The sequence below is a fragment of the Typha angustifolia genome, chromosome 7 (genome assembly GCF_048772165.1).
Source record: "Typha angustifolia cultivar Huaian chromosome 7, ASM4877216v1, whole genome shotgun sequence".
Taxonomy (NCBI): Eukaryota; Viridiplantae; Streptophyta; class Magnoliopsida; order Poales; family Typhaceae; genus Typha; species Typha angustifolia.
The window spans coordinates 6,216,465-6,243,048 of NC_133245.1; the positions used below are offsets into that span (position 1 = coordinate 6,216,465).

The 26,584-nt window shown below is 37.6% G+C and overlaps 3 protein-coding genes and 1 long non-coding RNA gene across 4 annotated transcripts; 3 read left to right on the top strand and 1 right to left on the bottom strand.

The window, feature by feature from the left end:
- Positions 1–5,664: 5,664 nt before the first annotated feature.
- On the bottom strand, positions 5,665–7,973 carry LOC140763605 (large ribosomal subunit protein uL2). Its single transcript, XM_073101879.1, has 2 exons — positions 7,448–7,973; positions 5,665–6,228 (listed from the first exon to the last, which is right to left on the bottom strand). The coding sequence occupies exons 1-2, from the start codon at positions 7,885–7,887 to the stop codon at positions 5,883–5,885; spliced, it is 786 nt and encodes a 261-aa protein (XP_072957980.1). The 5' UTR covers positions 7,888–7,973; the 3' UTR covers positions 5,665–5,882.
- Positions 7,974–11,505: 3,532 nt separating this feature from the next.
- Positions 11,506–14,345, top strand: LOC140764040 (pentatricopeptide repeat-containing protein At3g57430, chloroplastic). The gene has a single exon (XM_073102488.1). It carries the CDS (start codon positions 11,523–11,525, stop codon positions 14,163–14,165), a length of 2,643 nt encoding a protein of 880 aa, XP_072958589.1. The 5' UTR covers positions 11,506–11,522; the 3' UTR covers positions 14,166–14,345.
- A 955-nt stretch (positions 14,346–15,300) lies between these two features.
- Positions 15,301–15,946, top strand: LOC140763487 (uncharacterized). The gene is made up of 2 exons (XR_012104834.1): positions 15,301–15,459; positions 15,668–15,946. It is a non-coding gene; the product is annotated as an uncharacterized lncRNA (long non-coding RNA).
- A 6,728-nt stretch (positions 15,947–22,674) lies between these two features.
- On the top strand, positions 22,675–25,947 carry LOC140763101 (subtilisin-like protease SBT3.9). Its single transcript, XM_073101154.1, has 10 exons — positions 22,675–22,785; positions 22,876–22,967; positions 23,050–23,147; positions 23,248–23,403; positions 23,491–24,104; positions 24,199–24,263; positions 24,337–24,600; positions 24,683–24,800; positions 24,929–25,100; positions 25,207–25,947. Exons 1-10 carry the CDS (start codon positions 22,687–22,689, stop codon positions 25,749–25,751), a joined length of 2,223 nt encoding a protein of 740 aa, XP_072957255.1. The 5' UTR covers positions 22,675–22,686; the 3' UTR covers positions 25,752–25,947.
- Positions 25,948–26,584: the final 637 nt, after the last annotated feature.

A 26,584-nucleotide genomic window follows, 5' to 3' on the forward strand; every position in this document is an offset into this window, starting at 1 on the left:
GCCCTAGCCATCGGACGAGGTGGGTTTTCAGCTAGTGGCATGTCAACATGTGGTGGGGCTGGGCCTTGAAATGCGCACTCAAGGGGTGCGTCTGCTCCAAACTCTAGGGTGCTTCTGTCTACCACTAGTTCGATACACTCTTGTTCGACCGTTGTGGTGTGCGTGGTTTCTCCTATGGTCAGCTCGTGGTGGGTTGTTCCAGCATGGCCGACGGCACAAGTGGTGCAGGGTGGTTATAGTGGGTTAGAAGAACTTTTGTCAAAGCCGAAATGAGTCCTTGAGGATGGTTTGAATTGAGTCTTTGAGGGTGGTTTCGATCTCCTTCGACTCAGCGAAAAGTTCTTTAAAAAATACTTTTGCCCATGCTGGCGACTCATCGTCGATAGTTCCTGGTGGTGCTGAGGAAACCTCCAAATGAATGGAAACAAGTTCTTGGTCCTCCATGGTCGCGATCTCCCTTAGGTTAGCTTTGGATTAAGTATTCACTATTGTCCGAGAAACGTCAGCTCTGATACTAATGTTACAAACCAGATTTAGAGTGACCTGTCGGTAGGATAATTCTAAGATTTTGAGGGGTAATAATCTCGAAAGTCCCAGATCTAATGGATTTGGAATGAAGTCAATCAGAAATTCGAATGGATAGTTATGGTTAAAATAATAGAGCAAAATCAAATAGGGCAAAATGGTAAATAACTGACATTGCGGTGTCGTCGAAAGGTGGCGGGCGACCAATGGCGGTGGTGGACCGCCGTAAGATCGGGTGGCTGCTAGTGAAGAAAGGTGGCTAGGGTTTAGAAGATTGGGATGCTTCTACGGTTATGATCTACTTGTAAAAAAATAAATACGATCTAACGACTACGGTAAAAGATAAGAATGAAAATAATAACTTAACTAAACTCAAATTCTTTTATGATAATTATTAACATATGTCAACTCCTATTTATAGGAGTAAAAATCCCTAACGAATCGGATCCACATGTGAATTATCTAATTTGTTTAAAATTTAAATAATAAGATAAAGCTAAGTAAGTAACTTAACTCGACTCGACTTGACTCAACTTAACCCATGTGATCGGATCATAACAGTAAAAAAGCTTTCTCTCTTCGCATGGTTGCCCTCAATGGCTTCCTTCGACACCCTAGTGATTGGAGTCGTCGGGCAGCCCCTCGCTATAGTTGGCGGCCTTAGCAAGGTGAGGTTCTCACTGTCAATGGCCTATAGCTATTGAACTCGCCCTCAGCTAGCTTCTACTTATCGAGGGGGAGCGTGTCGGTGCGATCAGCTAGATCGTCTACAGTTGGGTTTGTCGGCAGCTCCCCTCTTTCACCGATTGGGTTCTTGTCCATCTGCGAGTGTTCGCTATTTTTCCTTGCTTGCTGAGTTGGCACTGTGGGTACCTTCCACCAACATGTTGGCTCGGCTACCTACGACGGTGACTGTCATCAGCCATCATCTCTTCCTTTCTCTTGGTTGAGGTGAGGAAGGATGGAAGAGGAGGTGGGCTGGGCAAAGTGCAACCTAGTTTAGTTTGAGCTCGGGTTGCACGATTTTGGGGTTGGGCTGCTATTAGCCTAGCAGCCCATGGTCTAGCGCTTGGGCTAAGTGCAGCCTAGCCCATCTTGGGCTTGGGTTGGGTGCAGTCCAGCCCACAATTGCTGAGTTGGGCTACTGTCAGCATAGCCCCTGGTTTGCTGGATTGAGCTACAACTTAGCTATGTGGCTTGGTTGGCTTTTTTTATTAGTTGAGCTGAGTATTGCTAGTTGTTATGATGGTCTTTTGAGTTAGTAGCAACCCTATTTATTATTTTGGGATTTAGGCTAGCCCAAATGATATTTGTTGTTTAATTTCATTTAATTTATTTTAACCTTTTATTTAGTTAATCATGTCTAACGTGAGCTTTAATTAATCATTTTAGAGGATAGCTTTGTTAGCTACTTTAATTATAAATCAAATTTAAATTTAGACTCTAGACCAAGTGCCCATTCTATTTGCTCTTAATAGGGAATTAGAGCTAAATAGAGTTTATATAGTGAGGTCAATGACAATTTTTGGTCAAGTCAATTTTAATATTTGAGTTGGTAGTTTGAGTGTATTTGTATTAATATAGAATATTATAGAGAAATGGTTTTAAGCAATTGTTAACAAAGCTAATTAATTAAAAGTTGTCTTATGACTTATTGTAATTTGATCAAATGATTTGATCTATAGATTAGGAGTAAATTACTTTAATTATATTTAATAACGCGTCAAGACGTGGTATAGCTATGCCAGCCTTACTTGACTATTAAATATAATGAATTTTTAAATAGACTTATCCAAGCCTGTAACGAGCTCAGTGAATTTATTTAATTTATCAGTGATAGGATTATGGCGCTTATGTTTATTATCTTTATTATCAAGGTGGATTTCACACTATGCAAGTAGGTCTAGTGACACAGTTTCAACTAGTTGTTCAAAAAGCGATGTCGATGTCAGGCAAGTGAAACATTTATAACATAAAAGTAGTGTAGAAAATACAATGGCTTACCTTATGACGTCATTGCATTCATATTATACATGTTCATATGTTTCCTTATTATTATTAATACACATCGTGCATGCTAATTTTATTTTGTTATTTGACAAGATATCGCATATCATCATTTCTATACATATTGTTGGGCATGTTCATGTATGAAAGCACATAATATATGATAAGAATGTGTGTTTTCTTATGTCACTTGTATACGTGCACGACTATAAAAACGTGACTTCTACGTCTTAATACTACCCGACAGCTCCCTAGTCAAGGTTAAGGCGGAGGATATTTATTATATTTATATATTATGTCCTACGCTTGAGGTCTCAGTTTATTGATCACAAATAATCAAGTAGAGGTTTCATCGGGCAATAGGTGATTTACTATCGATTAACGATATTCTTTAGTGTATTTAAGCTAGAGAACGAAGAGTAGGATGACCTAGACCTAGCGGTACCTGATGACTCAAAGTGAGAGCGTTTGTGAATGATGGCTCATGATTTATCGCACAGTAGTGTGATGATGTGGAGCCAATAGCTCAGTTGATAGTATTGATGTGCAATACTGACCTTGGATTATGACTAAAGTCCTAAGTCTGCGATAGCAGACAATCAGTCATGTTATTATAGGGTGATGGGCTGACGAGTTATCGCTAGAATCTACCCTCCTTTACGGGTCTTGTGTGGTCAGGTGTGAGTACTATTGTGGCCTACGGACATGGCTCTACATGAGCTTGAGTTGATGACTTAATAGTCTAAAAAGATGAATATTTTGTGTTGCTTTATATTGACATGGCCTATAGGCAGAGCTCGGTGAGAAGTTGGAGGATCTAATAGTCCGAACTTGATGTATGTCATATTGTAGATTGCTAATACATGAACACATTAGATAATTATGATAAGTATGTGGTGCAAACGCATTGATTTTAATCACGATGTGCATATTTATAATTACTTTACTTTTAAATTATAAAAGTAAAAAATTGTTGGCATTATGCTCACCACCTTTCGGTGAAAATATCTTTTTAGCTTATAGATGAGTCTGAGTTCATTAAGAGCATCTCCAACTGGGCTCCAAAACTCCAAATTTGGAGCCCGGTGGAGCTCCAACCGGGCTCTCTATGGGGCTCCAAATTTGGAGCCCCACCATGAAAATGGAGCCGGGCTCCATTTGTGACATCAACTTTTTGAAAATACCAAAATTGCCCAATAGGTGTTATATTTAATAATTTTAATTACATTTGTATCTTTTGTTAAATAATTTAGTTAGTTAAGCTAAGTATATAATTAGTTTTACTAATCGGTTTTTAACAAAAATAATACCATTAGAAAGGTCTCATCGAGACCTTTAAAATGAGTCTAATATTAAATTACTTTTGAGTTAATTTTAAATTTAATTTTTTTATTATTTATAAAAATGAGTCTAATATTAAATTATTTTTGAGTTAATTTTAATTTTAATTTTTTTATTATTTATAAAAATGAGCCTAATAAATTATGTATCCTAAAATATAATTACTCAAAATTATCCCCAACGTAATATTAAAAATTAAAATACATTAGATATGAAATACATCAAACATGAAATACATTAAAAATGAAATACATCAAATAAAAATTATATTAAAATTTATAGACAAGAAATTTGTAGAAGAAGCAATATTCATTTTCAAGTCGGAGGTTCATCGCAAGAAGGTGGACACAGTCAAGAAAGAGAAGGTGGATACGGAACCGAAACCGGTGGCTACGGAACCAGAACCGGTGGCTACGGAACCAGAACCGGTGGCTATGGAGATGACTTACCAGAATATTAAACGTCTATTGCTTTTATTATGTTTGGTTAATTTCTGCTTATTTTAGGTAATATAATTTTGATATTTTTAGTTAATGACATGTAATATCTATTTCAATGTTTATTTCGTGTAATGTAATTTCGATGCGTTTAATTAAAAAATTAGTAATTTAAAATTACTTCTAAAACTATTGAATATTAATCTTATTTTAAAGATCTCGATGAGAGTTTTCTAACCATATATTTTTTAATAAAAAATAATAACGCTAAGATGATCTATTAAGCAATTTAAAATGACTAATATAATAATATATATTATATTATTATTATAATATATATGGAGCCCGGTGCATTGGAGTGCACGGGGCACTTGCTCCATTTTTGGCTCCATATTTGACAAGGATCTTTTTCATATTTTCTTTTAATTATTTCCCTTTGATGTTATGGGCTTTTGTAGTCTGTATTATTAATGAAAATATAAATTCTCTTATTTATTGTGTTTAAATATTAACCAACAAGTTACGTGGGTTCCACTCAGTGTTATATATACTATTTAGATGATAGCAAATAAGTTAAAATATAAATTAGCAATTAAATAATATATTATTTTAATGTATGGACTAAATAATTTACTTAGATATTATTTTTCTGCTATATTTTGCACAAAAATCCATCAAATTAGAATAGTTTATAATTTTGACCTACTCAGATACTCATATATACGTCGTTCATAATTTTGATATCTATGTAGCACTACCAATGCTTTTCGAATCAGAGATATTACTTAATATTTTATTTGGAATATTGTAGCTAAGCACTTCATTATCAATAGCAGCCGACAAAAGCCCGTGTTAATCTCACCCTAATTCAATACATTTATTGTCATTAAAACCATCTAATTTACCTTTCAGGTACTTACTACCCAATGCTGCAGCATTATAAATTCTTCGTGATAACTTCACTGTTATTCTAGTAAATTAGTACACCAGGATCTCTATAAAAGATTCTTTTCTATGAGAAATAACAATCCCAGACATCTCAAAACCCTCTTCAAATTCTAATACTAAAGAGTGATCTAAGATCTTCACAATCTCACCCTTTGTGGAAGATTATTACCTCTTAACTTATGATTAAGTATAGAAGCAACAGATTACTACCCTGATCAACCAACAGCCCAAGAAAGTTACTACGTGATAATATAAGCCAAAACAAAGAAGAATCAAATAGTCATCTTAAGTTAGTAATAGAACTAAAATTAGAAGACAAAATAGATACCGAAATCTCTTTCAAGCACTATAATACCAAATGTTCCAGAAAGTAGGTTACTCAACATAAGCACCAGTGCAACCACTATGGAAGCAGACATTACTAATATATTGCAATAAAGCAGAGCAATATCAAATGAAAATTTTTGCAAGGATGCAAACAAGAGCAGCAAGAGAAACAAAATCTCCATAATCTCCTTAAGATAACAAATAAAATCTTTTCCGAGGTTGCAGAAGTCTTTAACCTACAAAGGAGCTATTCAACGAAACCAAAACAAAACAAGAAGGGACCATACAGAGAGTAATTTAGGTGGCTTTCTCTGCTTTGGCAGCAGTGGCAGCAGCCTGTCCCCTGAGACGACCAGTCCTCCTTGCAGCAATGAGACCAACCTTCTGCCCAGGAGGAGCATCGCGACGAACAGTGGAAGCATGCCCAATGTGTTGATGATTTCCTCCTCCATGGGGATGCTCCACAGGGTTCATAGCAACACCACGAACCTTTGGCCAACAGTTTCTCTTCACACGGTACTTGTGGTAAGCATTGCCAGCCTTCAGAAGAGGTTTCTCAGTTCTACCACCACCAGCAACCTGCCCAACCATTGCACGGCAACCACTAGGAACAATCTTCTTAGCACCAGATGGAAGCTTAATCCTGGAAACAGATCAGCAAGAAATAAAATAAGAACAAGGTGAAATTGACCACATATCCAAGAAACACCTACAAGTTAAAGAAGTGGTAGAAACCTCATGCTCAGTGAAGAGCATAAATATCTACTGAAAATAAGTCATAGACCCCAATATACTTTGCAAGTCCTTATATTAAAACTACTACATATAACTGTAGAGTAAACTGAGTGAAAATTTGCTGGATATCTCATACATAACTCACTAAACAAACTTCTAAATGCAATATTGGAACAAATCAAATCTTGTCAACTACTTTTGAATTAGTAATCCAATGAATCGCAAAACTTAAAGCACATAATGGTATCAGGATAGTGATGCACAAGAAAGCTACATGATGAGACATAATTTATGAACAAGCCAAACATGAGAACGAAATTGACAATCTACAGGCTCAAATGCTGCTGTCTATAAGAGAAATAATGAATATAATTGCATGCCCTCTTATAAACCAAGGATTCTGAGATGAAAGGCAGCAAGTCATATAGGTCAATTATTTATGCAAATAAGAGAAATGAGTGATAAAAATAAAAAAACAACAAGGTGCCAGACTCACCATATCCTCAAGAACCCTCAAAAAGTTGCGCGTTTCTAGTTTTGTACCAAAAAATTTGACCAGGATATGTAAATCAATTAAACTATTAAACTGGAATGAATAAGATCATATTCATTTTTCCTTTATTTCTTTCCACAATTGTACTAATAGTTGGCTACCAAATTCTTCCATTTTTTTCCAGTACCCAAATAGTGTACAAGTAGAACATTTCACTATTAGCAATATACTAATAAGATACCCGTTACTATTATTATTATTATCAGATTTCTACTTTAGACCAATCATTTTGTTTAGCTTATATAATTAATTCATCGATCACTACCTAAAGTTTGCAAATGCCCCTTTGACTGGATACTGCAAAGCTAATGATTATCTTGCGGGTTCCTATTCCATTCATTTAAACCAGTTGCGCTCACTAAATCCTTTATGAAAGGAAAGGTAATCAACAATAACTGCGTGCAACCTACGACCATATCCATAGGTATTCACTACCCTCATAACAAACCGCTGCAGCCATCAAACCAGTACCTAGATTCACTCAAACCGCAACAAAAGAAGAAGCACGAAACCAAACAATCCATAAATGAAGCAACTTTAAATCACACAACATTAGATAGTTCAGATCTTCGACCTGCTGGTGCCGTTATCCGGGTTGTGGCTAATAACGATCGCGTAATCCCCAGACGCCCTCGCAAACACGCCGCGATCACCCACGTGGTGTTCGACGTTGCAGACGACGGCTCCCTCCGGGATCGATCTCAAGGGCAGGACGTTGCCCACCATGAGGTTGGCCTTGCGGCCGCAGTACAAGAACTGCCCGGTGTAAATCCCCTCGGCGGCGACGAAGAGCTCTTTCTGGTGCTTGTAGCGGAAGGGATGGCGGAAGGTGACACGCGCGAGGGGCGCTCCACGACCCGGGTCGTGGATGATTTCGGTGACGACACCTTTGATGTAGCCGTTGCGCTCGCCGAAGTCGAGGCTGCGGAAGCGGGCGGGCCCCTTGCGGTGGTGGGTGTGGGAGCGAAACACAGAGCCAGCTCCCTTACGCTGGGCTCGGATCACCCGTCCCATGGCGGCGGTTGGGTCGAGGGCAGAGGGGAAGGAGACGAGGAAGACGAAGGAGGCGGAGGCGAGAATGAGGGCTAGGGTTTGCCGGTTATTGGAGGTTTCTTATAGTGGGGATAAATGAGGGAACTAGGGCTTTGTTGAAGGTTTTTCAATCTAGACCGTCCGATCTAACGATAACCTGGATACATGTGACTCTGCTCGATTCAACCCGATACGAACCTAACTAGATTGGAGTCTAAACTAGTGTGACTTGCATCTAGAGGATCATCAGGCCCAATCCGCCCATACTTAGCCTGGATCGGACCCGGTTTGGGTCCGGCTCGGCCCGGCCCGGGTCGAGCCCAAATTGCCCAAGGGCGGCACGGGGCATGGGCGGCCCTTTGCCCAGCCCCACATTCTTTATTTAATTATTTGTTTAATTTGAAAATATCTTTTCATTTATATTTTTTGTATGACTATTGGTCGGAATTTTGACATAGCTTGAGAGTGCTCTCTTGTCAATTGACTCAATAGACTCATACGATCTATGAATGATCGACCAAGTTGTAACTTATAAGCTACATAAGACCAAATCTCTAGCTTGTTCATTGTGGACTTTGGCCATCTTTAAGGAGTAGAGCAAACATTTCATTGAAAAAAGAGATTTCTTCACATTGAGCTCGCAACTATGGTAGTCCATCCTGGCTAATGGAGGGAGAATGATAGAAAGTTGTACCTTTGAGATGTTTTATTTCAATAAATATTGTTTTTTTTTTCTTTTGGGTGTACGATTCTGCCATTGTTATATGCCTTGCCATATGGATTTTTTACAAAAGAAGTGATACAATCTTGTAAAAGAAAGTCAAAAAGTTTGATTTTGTTCAAGGAGATTTAATTTAGATTTGATAGAGTTTGTAGATTGAAGAGAAGGTAGTAACAGTAATGGCATCAGCAATACTAAGTTTCTCAAATTTTTCACCACCGCAACTACCTCCTTCAAGATTTGATATGGGTCTTCCCTACCACCACCACCTTTTGTTCACCTTTTAATTCTTCTCCTCCTCTGTCGCTTCCTGATTCTTCTCTACCGTCACTTCTGTCGAATTCCTCACTATTGTTAGCCTCACCGCTCCCTTCAGATCCCAATGTCTCGCCACCATTTTCCTCCACTCTGTCTCCTCCTATAGTATCGTCTCCACTGCCTTCTAATCCTCCTACTACATTGTCACCTTCGCCAACTTTTGTTACTCTTCCTACGGCATCAACAACTCCATCGCTTACACTAGATACCCTACCACCTCCACCATCTTCTAATCCTCAATCGCCACCACCGTCGTCGACCATACCATCTCCACCATCTTCCAGTCCTTGCTTGACTCGTCCATTAAGTATGACGCCCTAGCACGAGCTAGCTCCCTCATAGGCTGATTGGTAGTAACAAGATAAATTATTCTAGCCTAGCCCGACCCACTCACACACTTGATTTTTTATTTTGTCATGTTGGCCAATTTTAATTTTATCTTGCAAGTAAGGTTTTCTCTTTTTTCTTATAACTCTATACTTCTAGTATTTGAGTGTCATTAAATGTTGCACGTAAAAAAAAAAATTTTTTTACGTAAAGATAAAATGATTAGACATTGTATAATCAAAGAGTGTTATTTCTATCTCTTACTCCTTTATCTTATTCTTATTTTATATCTTAGTTCTACTAAAGATAACATATTATTTGTGTAGTTCATTATTACATTAAAATAAGACATAATTTAAATACGTAATACATTACATTTGAACTTATGCAACGAAATACCATCGCTAAATTACAACAAATTTCATTATTATATTATGTACTTTTTTATTTTAAGGACGTAATTATTTCAATTAAAGATATGTACATTTTAAATTACAACAAATTTCTTAATTAAATTATATATTCCTTATATTAAAAACGAAATACACAATTTTCAAACTTACATACATTAGATGAATTACAATGAATTTCATAATTAAATTACATATTTCTTATAACAGTTTGTACATATATACATTAGTTATGTTACAACAAGAAATAAATAAATATATATATATATAATTTATTTCATATATTAGGAATAAAATATATTCTAATTTACCATATGCACATTATTTCTTGTCGAATATATTACATAATTTAATTATGTATTTCCTATATTTAGTAATTGTTTATATTAATTGAGATTATTTTTTTGATATTAAATCAATCCAAGGGCTGATAAAATTTTTGATGCGTCAACAACCAATTGTTTCACATGTTCCAAATTATAATAATAGTAACTTAAATCATTTGGAGTCTGGAGAATCATCTTATCTCAATCCTCCTACTAATCACCTTTGATCTAAATAGATAAATAGATAGTATATATCTAATAACCAAGTAAATTTTCTCATACATAATCCTCGTAATATTATCATAATAAATATTATTATATTCACATGATATTATTGACAAATTTAATGATAATTTTAGTGAAGAATTCTCTGTTATAAATTCTATTGGTTTATTTTTAAATGATGAAATAGATTAAATTTTTCATGAACAGTTACAGTCTTTGATTTTATTAATTTGTCTCTGATAAGACAATATTAACAAACTTGTGCATCTATCCTTGTATTGAACATGAGTAGAATAAAAGTCATTTGCTGTAAATATTTTCATATTAAATATTTAGAAATTTCTAAAGCTGGAGTGTTGTAATCTATCACCTCATATAATCTTCTTATAAGACAAATTTTCTAAGAATTTGCAAATGCACAAAATTCATTTGGTATCATGCATAAATTTAGATTTAAGTCTCATAGAAATATCTCTAAGAAAATATTGTCCAATGCAATTCAAAAAAATATCAATGGAAGATAAGGCTTGTCATTGTTGTTCGGCATCAACATTGCATTCTTAACATATTTGCTTACTTGTTGCGAATAATTTAAATGTCAATAATCAAATCCTTCCAATAAAATGTGTAGCAGAACCTAAAAATATTTAAGCATGAACATCATTTTTATATAATCTTCAAGTATCATTTGAACCCCTTAAAGTAATTTACTATATAATTCTTTTAATAATTATAAAAATAATTCTTTTAATAATATTATTGAGAGAGAGAGCAAAAGAAGAGTTAGTTTGTTTGCTTCTAAGTTGACAGACTGATTAACCTGAATTTATTAAGCTTGCTTTCAACGCTCTTAAGCCTTCAATTTAGAAAGAATTCAAGGAATTAGAGAATTGTTAATAAACTTAAGCGCATAAGAGAAATAAGAAAAATATGCGATAAATTTAAAAAGAATTATAACCTATTTATAATCATGAATTAAAATCATCAAATTACACTTCCAAACTAGCAGTTTTTTATTATTTAAAAAAATAAAATTAATAATTGATATATTGAATTACATATTTTCCCTTCCAAACTAGTTTTTTTTTTTGACTGGTTGGAGTGGGAAATTGGGAGAACTTCATTGAAATAATTACTACTTTAATGATCTTTTTCAAATATTTTGGCTGTTGGGCTGCTACCTGGGCCGGGTTTATTACTAGGTGGATAAACCGGTTGTATTGCTGATTTGCCGACCGTTGATAAAATCTCCAGCAGAGATGATGGCCTATCGAGTCCTGCTCCGTGACCATGTCCACTCCTCTCCCTCTCTCCCTAACTCTCCCTTCCCCTTCCCCTCCTCCCCCCGGCCTCCAAACGCACTCCACCTCCTTCCCCAACCGAAGGCCAGCCCCAACTCAAACAGCTCCTCCTCTCCCATCGCCTTCCTCATGGGTCGAGACTCTCCGCTCCCAGGCCCGCTCCAACGACTTCCACGCCGCACTTTCCACCTACGTCGCCATGACCTCCTCCGGTGTCTCCCCTGACAACTTCGCCTTCCCCGCCGCCCTCAAGTCCGCCGCGGGCCTCCGCGACCTCTTCTCCGGCTGCCAGCTCCATGCCGCTGCCGTCAAGTCTGGATTCCATTCCTCTCCCGTCACTGTTTCCAACACCCTCATTACCATGTACGCTCGCTGCGGTGATCTCTTTAGTGCCATCAAGATGTTCGATGGAATTCCCCAAAGAGATCAAGTCTCTTGGAATTCCATGATCGGTGCACTCTGCATGTTTGACGAGTGGTTGCTCGCTTTAGACGTGTTCCGGTTGATGCTCGCGGAGCGTGCTGAGCCCAGCTCGTTCACACTAGTAAGCGTCGTGCTTGCTTGCTCCAACCTTGGCAAGAGAGACGGGCTAAGGCTCGGCAAGGAGGTACATGGATTTGGATTGCGGAATGGGTTCTACTGCGGGGAGAAGAGGTTTGCTTCCAATGCCTTGATTGCCATGTATGCCAAGTTGGGAAGGATTTCTGATTCTATCGCTCTGTTTGAACGGGCCGATGACCGTGATGTCGTCACATGGAATACAGTGATCAGTGCTCTTGTGCAGAACGAGCAGTTTGCAGATGCAATCACTGTGCTCTGTCAGATGGTGCGCTCTGGAATCAAACCAGATGGCGTCACATTATCGAGTGTTCTTCCTGCCTGCTCGCATTTGGAGATGGTGGACACTGGGAGGGAAATCCATGCTTATGTGCTGAGGGATAATGACTTGTTTGAGAACTCGTTTGTGGCTAGCGCATTGGTCGACATGTATTGTAACTTTGGACAAGTTGAGAAGGGTCGTCTAGTGTTTGATGACATCTCAGAGCGCAGGCTTGGTCTTTGGAATGCTATGATTTCAGGGTATGCACAAAATGGACTTGATGAAGAAGCCTTAGCGTTGTTTGTTGAGATGGAGGCAGTTGCTGGGTTACCCCCGAATGAGACCACGATTGCGAGTGTGCTTCCTGCTTGCGTCCGCTCTGAAGCATTCCCAAGGAAAGAGGATATGCATGGCTATGTGGTGAAGAGAGGAATGGAGAGTGATAAATTTGTGCAGAATGCACTGATGGACATGTACTCGAGGGTAGGGAAGACAGAAATTTCTCGAAAGATTTTTGACACAATGGAAGTTAGAGACGTTGTTTCTTGGAATACCATGATAACTGGTTACATTATTTCTGGTTGTTCCAGAGAAGCATTTCTTTTGGTGAGCGAGATGCAAATAGCAACTGATATAAGCAAGAAAAATGCTGATGATGGAGGATACACCTTCCATAAACCAAATAATATCACACTTATGACAGTTCTTCCTGCTTGTGGATCTCTTGCAGCACTTGCAAAGGGAAAGGAGATTCATGGATATGCAATAAGGCATGCATTAGGTTCGGATGTTGCTGTGGGGAGTGCTCTGGTGGACATGTATGCAAAAAGTGGCTGTTTAGATCTCTCGAGGACAGTTTTCGACCGGCTACCAAAAAGGAACGTTGTCACCTGGAATGTTCTCATTATGGCCTATGGAATGCATGGGCACGGTGATAAGGCGTTGAGTCTTTTTGAGCAAATGGTTGCCAAGGGAGAGGCAAAGCCAAATGAAGTGACATTCATTGCCGCCTTGGCAGCTTGCAGCCACTCTGGGATGGTTGACAGGGGGTTGGAGCTGTTCCATGGGATGAAAAGAGAGCATGGTGTCGAACCAACGCCAGACCACTATGCTTGTGTTGTCGATTTGCTAGGCCGAGCAGGACAATTGGATCAAGCATACCATCTCATAACAACAATGGATCCTGGGCCACCCCAGGCAGGGGCATGGAGTAGCTTATTAGGTGCTTGTCGTATACATAGAGATGTCCGACTTGGAGCAATTGCAGCTAACCATCTATTTGAGCTAGAGCCTGAGGAGGCAAGCCACTATGTGCTCCTCTCTAACATCTATTCTGCAGCTGGGCTGTGGGAGGAGGCAACAGAAGTAAGGAAAAACATGAAGTTGATGGGTGTGAGAAAAGAACCAGGCTGCAGTTGGATCGAAGTCGGGGATGAGGTCCACCGATTCATGGTTGGGGACTCCTTGCACCCGCAAAGTCCACAGATTCATTCATTCCTTGAGAAATTATGGGAGAGAATGCGCAAGGAAGGATATGTGCCAGACACGTCCTGTGTACTCCACGACATTGAAGAGGATGAGAAGGAAGTGCTTCTATGTGGCCACAGTGAGAAGCTGGCCATAGCATTTGGTATACTGAACACACCCCCAGGTTCTACCATTAGAGTTGCAAAGAACCTTAGAGTGTGTAATGACTGCCATGAAGCTGCCAAATTTATTTCGAAGATTATTGGAAGGCAGATCGTATTGAGGGATGTAAGGAGGTTCCACCATTTTGCAAATGGATCTTGTTCTTGTGGTGACTACTGGTGAAAAAAGCTCTTGAGGCTTGAACAACACACTTCCTTTTTGAGAGTGAAAGTGCAACTCTCCATTGTTTGTAAAAGCAAAGAAAGAAGGTGATGGATGTATATTGGCATGTGATTATTTGCTTGTAAGGAATACAAATTTCGAATCGCTGCTGTCATTGTTATGACAATTTGATATAGTATATTACCGATAATCTTCCCAAAAGATCTGGTCGAAATCTTATTTCAACAGATATGTGAAGTTCAGCATGTATAAGATCTAATATTGTCTGATAGTGTAAGTATTGCAACCAAGATTACTGCATAATATAGGATAAATGATGGATGATGGCCAACCTTTTGTAGTTCCAACCATCCTATTACTGATAAATACAAAGAACTATATCATGCCTAGTTAGTTTGAAACACAGCGCTTAATCCAAGTGTGGTGAACAGTTAGACAGTCATAATTCCAAATGATATGCCACACAATTCCGTTTAATCCAAATTAATCCCCTAACTATACAAAAGAACAAAATTCAGGTTCCCTAGCTCATCTCTCTCCCTCCCTCCCTCCTATATAGATTAACAAACTGGTACTCAACTTGTTAGCTTACATTTCTTTCAGTCAGGGCAAAACTACATACACACCACATTCTTGGGTTTTGACCATGTTGAGATTGATCTAAAGGACCCTTTTAACATGCCTAAGTTTCTTTTCTACTTTTTTTTTTGGCAAGTCAACATGCCTAGCTTGAGTGGACAAGATTGATGAACATTATATGGAAAAGGAGATAGCCCTATCCACTGTGCATATAGATAGAGTCTATCCCATTATCCATTAATTTGCATCCTAAATCCTTTCTTCTATGATGTCCTAGATGTCACCAGCAACCCATTTTTTAGCTCCACATGAGCTTCTCAGAACCAATCCAACTCTTAAAAGTGGTCCATTTCCCATGTCAACGTGGCCATACTTTGTGCCTGACCTCCAGAAGAACTGAAGATAGCCTTATCCACACCTAGAGCCAACAAATATCTATTACTCCACTCAATTACCACTACACCCCTTCATGTCGTGATCCAATAAACCTATAACAATGACTTGTCTGAGGGTTTGGTTTGGGCAACTTAGGTCATTCACCAGGTCAAAATTTGGCTTTAATGGTTCAATATGGTATAAAGATGACTCAAGCCACCCACATCTCTTGCAAGTACTATATATTAAGGCCCAGGTGAGGCTTGGTGAGCATTGGACTTGTTGGCTAATGGCTTCATTAGGTGCTGCATTTGCTCTCCACTCAGTCAACCACAGTAAGGTGTGTATATATATATGAAACTGAATTGAATTAGGTGTTGCTAGTGAAAAGTTTGGTTTGATGTGATGCTGAACTGGGGAGCTCTGTGATGCCATGTTAATTCATCATCTTTTTCAGCAATAAGTTTGAGGTTTTATATTTGAATATTATATGCTACTATTTTGATTTTAGACATAAGAGTTAATATTGCTGCTATGATTTGCTGCAGGTGGAGGAAGGGCGACCTCCGGAAGCCAGCCGTGCGGCGAGGAAGATCGTCGGGGAGATGAAGGAGGCGAAGAAGAAGGTGGTGGGAAAGGAAGGAGGCCGCCGGCCGAGGATTGCCGTGGAATTGGATGGATTGTTCTGCTTTGAGACCCTGGTAGCTCAGTGAAGCAGTTAAGAGCTATGAGCCTTAAATTTTGTTCTTCTCTCAATTTTTCTGGGACTGCTTCCCTCCGGTTCTTGATGAATAGTACTCTACTCACGGGAAGGTCAATTTGGAACAGTTTCTTTGTGAATTATGAGATGGGTAAGAAAAAAGAACCATGGATAAGAGTGGTAATTTAGCCAGGTTAAGCGAGTTCCAATTGAGCCCATCAGATAGTCGAATCAGATTAGGATAGTGCTAATAGAAACACAACCTATTTATTAAACGGGTAGAACTTGCTAAACAAATAGCATATTACTCGATTGGTACATATTTAACCTGATGATACGACTACTTATTTATAAATTGTAAGATATTTGATCAAGATTATATTTCTAATTTGCTAAACAAATAGGCACCGGTTATAGAACAAAATTTATAACCAACTTAATCAATATTTTAAAACTTTAATCACCACATTGTGAATTCAACTAGAAAACTTAAATACAAGTTAAAAATAATAACAATTATCATTACAATAATGCGACATTGTGGTATACCAAATTACAAATACATCGACAGTGATAGTTGCAAACAAATGTCATAATATTTATAATTTGCAAGTGAACATAGCATCAATCATCACAAGTTTTTTTTGGAAGAAGGCTTGTTATCGTCTTGATCTATATAATGGATTTCTATACTTTCTTTAGCGTATATAATTGTAGCAGTTTTATTCAAAATTAATAATATTAAGTTTTCTTAATAGGATGGAGCTCAGAGAAGTAGGTTTCCATGTAGTTGGTAAGTTAGCAATGGGAGTAAATATTAATCTGTCTCACATTCAAATTTTAATCTTGCCCCAACTACGTAGGTCTGACAAGGATTTTACATCAGATTACTAAATATAAGGCATTTCTCGGAAGTGCCATTCGATAAAAATGGAAAATAAAAACAAAAATGCAAGACATTTTTCAGAAGCATCGTCCAATGAAACAAAGATAAGAAAGGCATTACCAAATGGATTGAAGAGGAACTTGAAAGTTTAGATAAAACATAATCCGATCAAACAATTCAAGAAAAAAAACAAAAGTAAATCAAAGTAGATACAATTCCAGATCTTATCTATATTTAGAAGATGAAAATTTTGGAGGCGCTATTCTGCTACCTCACTAGAGAGAAATTTGGAAGCGCCGCTCTCTTACCCGTAGATAAATAAGAGAGAGGATTGAAGAGTTGAGATTTGGGAATAGATATTAACTAAGGTATGGCACGAATAAGTCACTTAGATATATATATATATATATATATATTAATATTAGATATTTGATAAAGTTTAACTATCACAAAAATAAATAAAGTCTATATGAAAGTAATATAGTTAAAAAATTCTAGGTATATTTAACTCCAATGTGTATTCTATTTTGATTTTCTGATCTAATCTAATCGAACATGTAATTTAAGTGTGCCTTTTCATATAGGTGCCATATAGATATGCCTATTTGAATAGACATTATTTGGGTACTCCCTTTCAAATGTTAGCAATTAGATTTGTTCTCTCAGGTTAGTACTTTTTGAACAATTAAAATAAGGGTCACTATTTGTCTCCTCAAGTGCTATAGTTTTCCTCTTTCTCCCAGGATAGGTTTCACCCAAAATCATCTCTAGTTTCCCTCAAGTGAGTTTCTCTCCCTACCGAAAAATTTTCGAGCATCATCCTTCTGCCATTGGTGTTACTTTCTTCTTTATATATAATTAAAATAATATAAATAGATAATTTTATACTTGTGTATATAATTATGCTATGAAAATTTAAATGAAATAAGTGAAGAAAGGAGAGAGAATATAACACCAAGATATATAGTGGTTCGGCCAATGTTTACGTTCACTCCTCAACATTTCTTTCTTGAGAATTTACTATGCATTAAAAGATATATACCACTAGCTTACCACTCTTAAAGCAACCTTTGCTTTGAGTTAAAAAGTCCATTGATTTCTTCAAAGAGATCTACTCGATCTCTCACCCACTAATCACAAAGGTTTTTTCACCTTTTTCACAAATAAATTAAAAACCACAAACACACTCAAGGTGTGTAATAACTCTTAAGGAGTTTAATTTATAAATAGATTTTACTAAGAAAAGGAAACAAGAGAGAAAGAAAACTTGTCAAGTGGGAACTTCTTTTCTTCTCCAATATTAGCTGAATTAGATTGCTATTTTTTGTATGCTTTGATTTGCCTTTTAAACTATTGCTTCAACATGAGATATAGACCTCCTTTTATAGCTTAGGAGGGCTCTTTCTTATTTGAAATAATTTAAAACAATAAAGACCATTTTGCAAAGCATTTAATGTGTATAGATTTTGATCAGATTTCTTTCTCTATTTTATAGTAGCTTGTTGACAGCTAAAACGGTCAAATTAAATTTTGTGGCTCGAAGATAAGTTGAAGATCTTTGAGTTAATTTTCCAACTTGAAAAGAATTATATCAAAAAGTGTTATGATCTGGGGTTAGGTTAGTCGAGTCGGTTGAGTTGAGTCAACTTGAGTTAGTCAGCTTTATTTTATTGCTTTGAATTTCAAATAAATTGAATAATCCACATGTAGATTTAGTTCGCTTGGATTTTTACTCTTATAAATAGGAGTGGACATGTGTAGATAATTATTATTGATTGAATCCGAGTTTATCCAAATTATTATTTTTGTCTTTATTTTTTATCGTAGTCGTTAGATCACATTTATCTTTTATCGTAGCCGTTAAATCAACTTTATCTTTTTAGGAGTAGATTATAATTGTATAAGCATTTCGATCTTTCAAACCTTAGCCACTTTTCCCTACCAGCAACCACCCAACTTTATAGTTGTCCACTACCACCGTGGCTATTTGCCACCCTTCGACGATTGCCGCAATGTCAGATATTTATCGTTCTATCTTGTTCTAACTTTTCTCCACTATTTTAACCATAACTTTCCATCCTAATCCGATTGACTTCATTCCAAAGCCATTAGATCCGAGACTTGTAAGGTTACTATGCATCAAATTTTAGGATCACCTTACAAATAAATTGTTTTAGATATGGTTCTTAACACCTTCCTTAGTATAGCGGTAGCGGAGGAGCAATCTTCCCATATCTAGCAACAAAGCGTCGATAGTACCCCATCAAATCAAGAAAACCTTGCAATTCATAGGCGTTCTTCGGTTTCAATCACTCCACCATGCAACATATCTTCTTAGGGTCAGTGGCCACTTCATCAGCTAAAATAATATGCCCCAGTACTCCACTCGCTGCTCACCCTATAGGCACTTTTCAATAAATAATGAAATTCGTTGCTTTTCAATATTTTGGTCATAAATTGCTTATATGAACTTCAATTGATATTATTTTAGATGCATTGAAAAGTTTATTTAATTATCTATAATTTTTGTTAAAATAGATTTCAAACTCAAACTAATCCATGGCTAAATAACGCAATACATTGATTAATGTTATTTCTCATTGCTAAAAATCATAATCCATTATTGATGATTGGCAATGTTTTGATCATATTAATATTATTAATTAGATGCGTCAAAAAATTTATTCAAAAAATTTATTGGATTCACTATAACTGTATCTTTGATGAGTATATTTAATAACTCAGTGTTTTATGTGTAAAACAAATATTCAGGTGAGAATATGAAAAAAGATGATAGTTTATGAGGTATAAGTACAATCAACTAAATAATTTATTTATTTATTTAGATACAATATATAGGAAAATATGTATTCCCTACTACAGGCTAATCTCTAAAATCAAGATATGCGCCAAATGTCTCCATCAACCTTTCCAAGTAAAATATCTATATAAGTGTTTGCATTTACTTTTTCTTTTCTCCTTTTTTCTTTGAAAAAAGTTAGTGACCTGTTCATTGTGCAAAAGTAAGGTTATAGTGGAATTCAAGGGGAGGGTGAAGCCACTACTTGCAAACCCAATTTGCTAAAGCAAACTTAGATAGGCTACGCAGTTCTTTTGTCTACTAGTGTAGCAAATATTGATGAAAGTGGAGTTAGAAATTCACTTAAGACAGTCGCCAATGATAGGGGCTATTACCCAGTCCGGATGGTATAACCCACTATCATTGAGCATGTTTACTAAGTTAAGGTAGTGACTAAATAGCCAGATTGCTTCCTTTCCATGCTGCATTTGACCAACCTATAGTATCACCGAGTTAAATCTCAGTGCTTTTAAATGCATTAGAATTGGAGGAGGTTATTTGTATCAGTGATAACGTTGGGGCTGGTTGTGAGGATGACTCCAACCATAAGGCATCAACTAAGATAATAAATTGCTAGGGACAAGGTTTTTCATCATTGAAAATGAATCTATTTCTTGACTCCTAGATTCTCTAAAGAACTGTGAAGTAGTAGGTAATTTTTTTGCAATCCTTCAAAGCTGAAGAGGTAGTGACTAGCCAGTTACTAAACTTAATGGTAGTTAGGTCAGAACGAAGACCTAATAACTGGTAAACTATACTACTCTAGTGAAGGTTAGCATTGTAGTAAAATATGTTTGATAGATTTTGGCCCATAGGAACAAAATGGGCAAGAAGGATCAATTTCATTTTTGCTCTTGTGGAGAACCGCTCTTACCAGGAGAGCTCCTATCAAGCATTTCTAGATGAATAACTTGACTCTCGGAGTGGAATCTGTGTTTTTCTAAATAAGTTTCCAAAGACTATTGGCTTGAGCCGATGAAGAGGAGCTCAACCAATCTCCATTCGAGAGAGAGCAGCAAGCTGATTTGGAGGTGAAGCCTCATTTTGCCAGAAGCTTCCAAATGGGGTGGTCATATTTGTTCGCGGAGGTGATACTAGGAATGATCCTATAAATTTGGGTAGCTTCCTCCGGCTAGAAAAAGAGGGTTGATAAGGTTGAGATTCCACTCCCCGCCTAAGATCAGATATTTGATAGTAAGGGTAGCTTGGATGGAGAGATAGAGCTAACCGACTTGAATACCTCTGCAAAGAGAAGATGAGTCTGGATCAGTGCACCTAGGGCGACTTGAATACCTCTATATTTTTTGAGGCTGTTGGCTTCACTTAGTAGGGCAGAAAGCATGTTTGATCTGATGATAATTAAAAAAGGAGAGAGTGGGCATTCTGGTCGAAGACCACGAGTCGGAGAGAAACTACAACTAGGTTTTTCATTAACGATAACCTTGAAGGATGTCGAAGTGATGCTTCCCATGACCAATCGGATGAAGAGAGAAGAAGACCCATGAATCCTCGGATAATCCTTTAGAAAACCCCACTCCATTCTATGCTTTGGAAAGATATGCTTTTAAGCATAAAATAAACCCAATTTACTCTTAGATGTCTTTAAGAAATTAACCGCTTCTTGAGCTACAATATGATTGTCCACTATTTGTTTTTCTGGCACAAAAGCAGTTTGAGTGTGAGAGATAATTCTAGAGAGCAAAGGTTTCATCCTTCTTGCTAGAATCTTTGCAATTGTCTTGTAAACAACATTACAAAGGCTGATAGGATGGTAGTCCCCCACCCTGGTAGCTTTAGCTCTTTTGGCAATAAGAGCTATAGAAGAGTGATTTAGTCGATGCTCCATACAACCTGTAGAGAAGAAATCCTTGATGGTGGAGCATATCCCAGCTTATTCATTTGTGCTTCTATTGCTCTTTATTGAACTCCATTAGTTTAGTTTAAAATTTTCATCAGTAAGTGTTACCGAGAACAAATCAAAGCGATAACAGTATAACACTGATTTTTCTTCATTCCAATTCCAATGTTTGGATTACTGTAAGTACCATATTTAGCATTTAACTAATGACATGCAAATCTGCAGTACTATATTCCAAATAATGAAATGCCAAACAAGAACAGATTATTGAATTAATTATATTAAAGATTAGTTGAAGTACTTTTTACGTTGATTTTAGATAAGTAAAAAACTTAACAACGTTTACTTCAATTCATACGGCTAGAACTCGAATCCCAAAGTATTCATACAATAAATGCGAGACCTTTCTGCTGGGGGAACGATCACATTAAGCGTTTGTGGTCATAAATTAGTTCCACATTAGCCAATAAGGTCTCTTATTTGTAATTATACTTTAAACTTACACTATAATAAGAATAAAGAAAAGGAGTGTATCTGCCTATATATGCGGCACATGGAACAAGCCTTGACCAAAAAACCATCTACCACCAATCTCCTAATATATTCCAAGTTTCCAATTAGATATCTTAAGTACATCAATTGGATAATGAACGTTCCTGCTGTTTATCGATCCTAATGCTATGAATTTGTGTTAATCGTTTCCCTTCCCATAACTATGTCTAATATGATTGACTTTCTTTAAGAATCAAAATAATTGAGGTATATGACAACTTGACATAGGATATATATATTACTCGACAGAATAATATCATGCATTCCTTCTCGCGTAACGAGACATCTTTTCACGTTACGCACAAGGCCATCTGTATTCAAATTAATAATAACAGGTTGTCAAAATGTCTCCATAAATCGATCAAATTAAGAACTCTCTTAATAATTATAATAATAATAATAAGAAGAAGAAGAAGAAGAAGAAGATTAGCCATCTATGATCTATATACCACATAATCCGTGGAGTTTCTACGCGTCTCAGTTTGCCATTGAATATGTTATCGGTGACTTAGTTATTATATTAGTACGGTGGGCTTTAACAACGAAGAAAAAAAGCCCTAAAATATAGTATTGAACGTGGACTTGGCCTGGTCATTGCTGTGAAGCTGCAAGAGATCCATAGACAGAAGGATGAAACCTTGATTATTTCTCAGAAGGCTTATATATATATATATATGCTATCAGGTTCATCACCTTCCCCGTCGACCAAAAATGGAGTTGCGATTGTCCACCTCTATTGTTGTACTTTTGTCATTCCTATCTCTGCATTGCTTCCAATCATCCTTGGTCAGTGTTGATGCATCGAGCAAAGTAAGATGATATGGCAATTGGTCTTCTTTTTCACTTGGATTTTACTGTTATAATCCCAGATTAATGTCAATTAACTTCGTAAATTTTCAGCTATATATTGTGTACTTGGGGGAAAAGAAACACCAAGATCCGGACGTCGTTACTGCGTCTCACCATGACATGCTCTCTTCTCTTCTTGGGAGGTAATTTAATTGTTTTCCATCTGATCCATTTCTTTCTACTTGTTACAATCTCCTTGAACTAAAACACACGTACGTGTAACAGCGAGGAGGAAGCTTTGAGCTCAATTGTTTACAGCTACAAACATGGCTTCTCTGGCTTCGCAGCAATGCTTACGGAATCTCAAGCAGCGAAACTTGCAGGTCCTGATCAACATGAATCAGTTAACAATCTTATTAATTAACTGTATATGTTGCACCTCTCTTTCGATATTAATTGTACCAAATATTATTTGCTACACAGAGCTACCTGATGTCATCAGTATAAAGCCGAATCGGTATTATAAAGCCCATACGACGCGAAGTTGGGATTTCCTCGGCTTAGGTTACAATCAACCGGGAGGTTTGCTCGAGAAGGCGAAGTATGGGGAAGGTGTAATTGTTGGTGTAATTGACTCAGGTCAGTGTATAATTCGGAATGGCAAATGTACTACTGATAAGAGAATTGAAGCCTGACAGATATATATTAATGTATACTTTTTGATAGGCATCTGGCCGGAGTCCAAAAGCTTCGACGACAGTGGATACGACCCGATACCGCCGCGATGGAAAGGTATATGTCAGACTGGTGATGCTTTCGACGCCAACAATTGCAGCAAGAAGATCATCGGAGCTCGGTGGTACACTGGTGGAGTAGCTCCAGAGAATCTCAAAGGAGAATTCTTGTCGCCCAGAGATTTAGCTGGCCATGGAACACACACAGCCTCAACTGTGGCAGGTGGGCTAGTGAGCAATGTGAGCTTCCATGGTTTGGGTGCAGGCGACGCAAGAGGTGGGGCTCCTCGTGCTCGGCTTGCGATATACAAGGCATGCTGGGGTCTTCAGACTTCTTGCAGCTTCGCCGCTTTGATGGCGGCCATTGATGACGCGATAAATGATGGAGTAGACATCCTATCTTTGTCACTTGGAGGGATTGATGAAATACCAGGCACTCTGCATGCGGTTGCCAATGGTATAACTGTTGTCTTCTCTGCTGGAAACGATGGTCCTGCTCCCCAGACCGTTAATAATGCAGTTCCCTGGGTCATAACAGTCGCGGCGAGCACGATAGATCGATCTTTCCCAACCGTGATGACCCTTGGAAACAGTCAAAAATTGGTGGTATAAATTTTGCGACACAATTCCTGCTTTCGAACTTGGTTTAATTTGCTCCTATGCCAAAACAATGATACCTATTTTTTGTTCTTAACTGCAGGGCCAATCTATCTACTACCAACTCGAGCCTAATAACAACTTCACAGAACTTGTTGATGGTTCCAGGTACTGATATGAATCAATTAACTGTCATATATATGTTTTGGTGGGAGTCTAAATGGTAGGCAATTTGTTTCAGCTGTGACGCGAAAACGTTGAATGACACGGACGTGGTTGGGAAGATTGTGCTGTGTTATGCTCCTTCTGATGTGGCATTTACCCTGCCTAAAACAAGCTTGCCCTATGTAGTGTCTAATGTGCTGAATGCCGGCGGCGCCGGGATTATCTTCGCGCAATACACTGTCAACATACTAGAAATTCTCTATCAGTGCAAGGGTATCCCATGTGTTCTAGTGGACTTTGAAATCGCACACAAGATTTTCACTTATATCGGCACCGCAAGGTCGTCTTAGTTCTTTTCTTCTATTGCTTATATGGGCGCCGCGCCGAAGCTTTTCTGTTCTAAATTTGGTTAGTTTTTGCAGCTCTCCATCGGTGAAGGTGTCGCCGACCGCCAATGTGGTCGGCAATGAAGTATTGTCGCCGAAGGTAGCAGCGTTCTCATCGCGAGGACCGAGCGCAGCATTTCCAGGACTCCTCAAGGTTTGTTTAAATTATCTATGCCTCTTTTTTACAATTATTTGCATGACAAAACAAGAACCAAACATATCAATTTCATTCTTTGAGCAGCAAGTCATCATTGGATACTAATTTGATCTAAATTTGGACAGCCTGATATTGCAGCACCTGGTGTCAGTATCTTGGCTGCGATGGAGAATGCCTACTTCTTCGAGTCGGGAACCTCCATGGCATGCCCACATGTGTCAGGAGTAGCAGCATTGCTTAAGTCACTGCATCCGGATTGGTCCCCAGCTGCCATCAAATCTGCCATAATCACCACAGGTTCAGATCTCACTTCCTTGTTCTTTATCATTACTTCTCCCTCTAAACGAAAAAAGGAGAAGAAAATTAAATCTAATGCATGCACCAATGCTTCATCACACTGCAGCATCAATTGTCGACGGATACGGCCTTCCGATCGAAGCAGAGGGGACTCCAAGGAAGCTCGCGGATCCTTTCGACTTTGGTGGCGGCCACATTGATCCAAACAGAGCAGCTGATCCTGGTCTGGTGTACGACATCGATCCGAAGGACTACATCAAGTTCTTCAACTGCACTCTTGGGCCATCTGATCAGTGTGATTCGGCAGTAGGACCATTGTATTACCTAAACCTTCCATCGGTTGCCATTCCTGATCTCAAAGAATCTGTCTCAATAATGAGAACAGTTACGAACGTCGGGCAACAGACAGTGACATACAAGGCAGTAATAGAGCCACCTCCTGGTGTTAAAATGACTGTGGAGCCTTCTTTGCTCAGTTTTGATTGTGACAAGAAAGTGGAGACGTTCAACTTGACCTTCGTTTCGACTCGCAGAGTGCAGGGAGATTATACCTTTGGGAGCTTAATTTGGTCCGATGATGCGAATCACTCGGTGAGGATTCCGATTGCAGTTCGTACTGTGATTGAAGACTTCTATGCAGATACAGCTTAATTACCTGCACAGTTTCCTTTTTCTTTTTTTCTTTGAAAGGGAGAAATAAATATGTGAATAGTTTTTTTTTTGTTCTTCTGCATTGTTTGATTGCATTTTCTTGGAAAAGTGATTGCTATTTCTTGCAACATATGTGTACTTATATGACATAATTTGATGTTTGTAAGAATTCTCTTGATGCTGTTGAAAAGTGATTGTATTTTCTTGGAAAAGTGGTTCCTATTTCTTGCAACATATTTGTTTTTACCATTCTTTACTCCATCTTTGTTCTCTGAGGTACAAAAGAACTACAAGAAAGAAAAAGGGAAGCCATGAGATGCCTTGAGAACTCCAACAAAACAGCTGCGCTGCAAAAGATGAAATATAAAAGGAACAAGAGAACACAAGTGCATACATGAACATGATAAGTTGGACGAGGCCAGAAGACAAAATCAAACGAGGGATGCACCAAAATCATCTCTTGGTAACTACGTAGGAACTTTCGATTGTCTCCTCGGATCCAAACTATGCTGCGTGAAATAAGCATAAATTTATTCAATATAAGTATAGCAATTAAACAACATGTCATTGCTAATATTTACTTATCTCTCCTCTTCTCTTCTACCAATATTTTTTATATATATTAACTAATTACTATTTAATATTTGACCACACAGCATTTTGATTATTCTCTCCTATCTCCTCATTTATCCATAATAAATAATTATTTTAGTTATTTATTAAACTATATTTATTTTTTATATCACATCAAGAGCCGTGCACCAATATAAGTTTTCTTATGCAAATTAAAAAACAATTATAACTACACTAGTATGAACATTATTCCACAAACT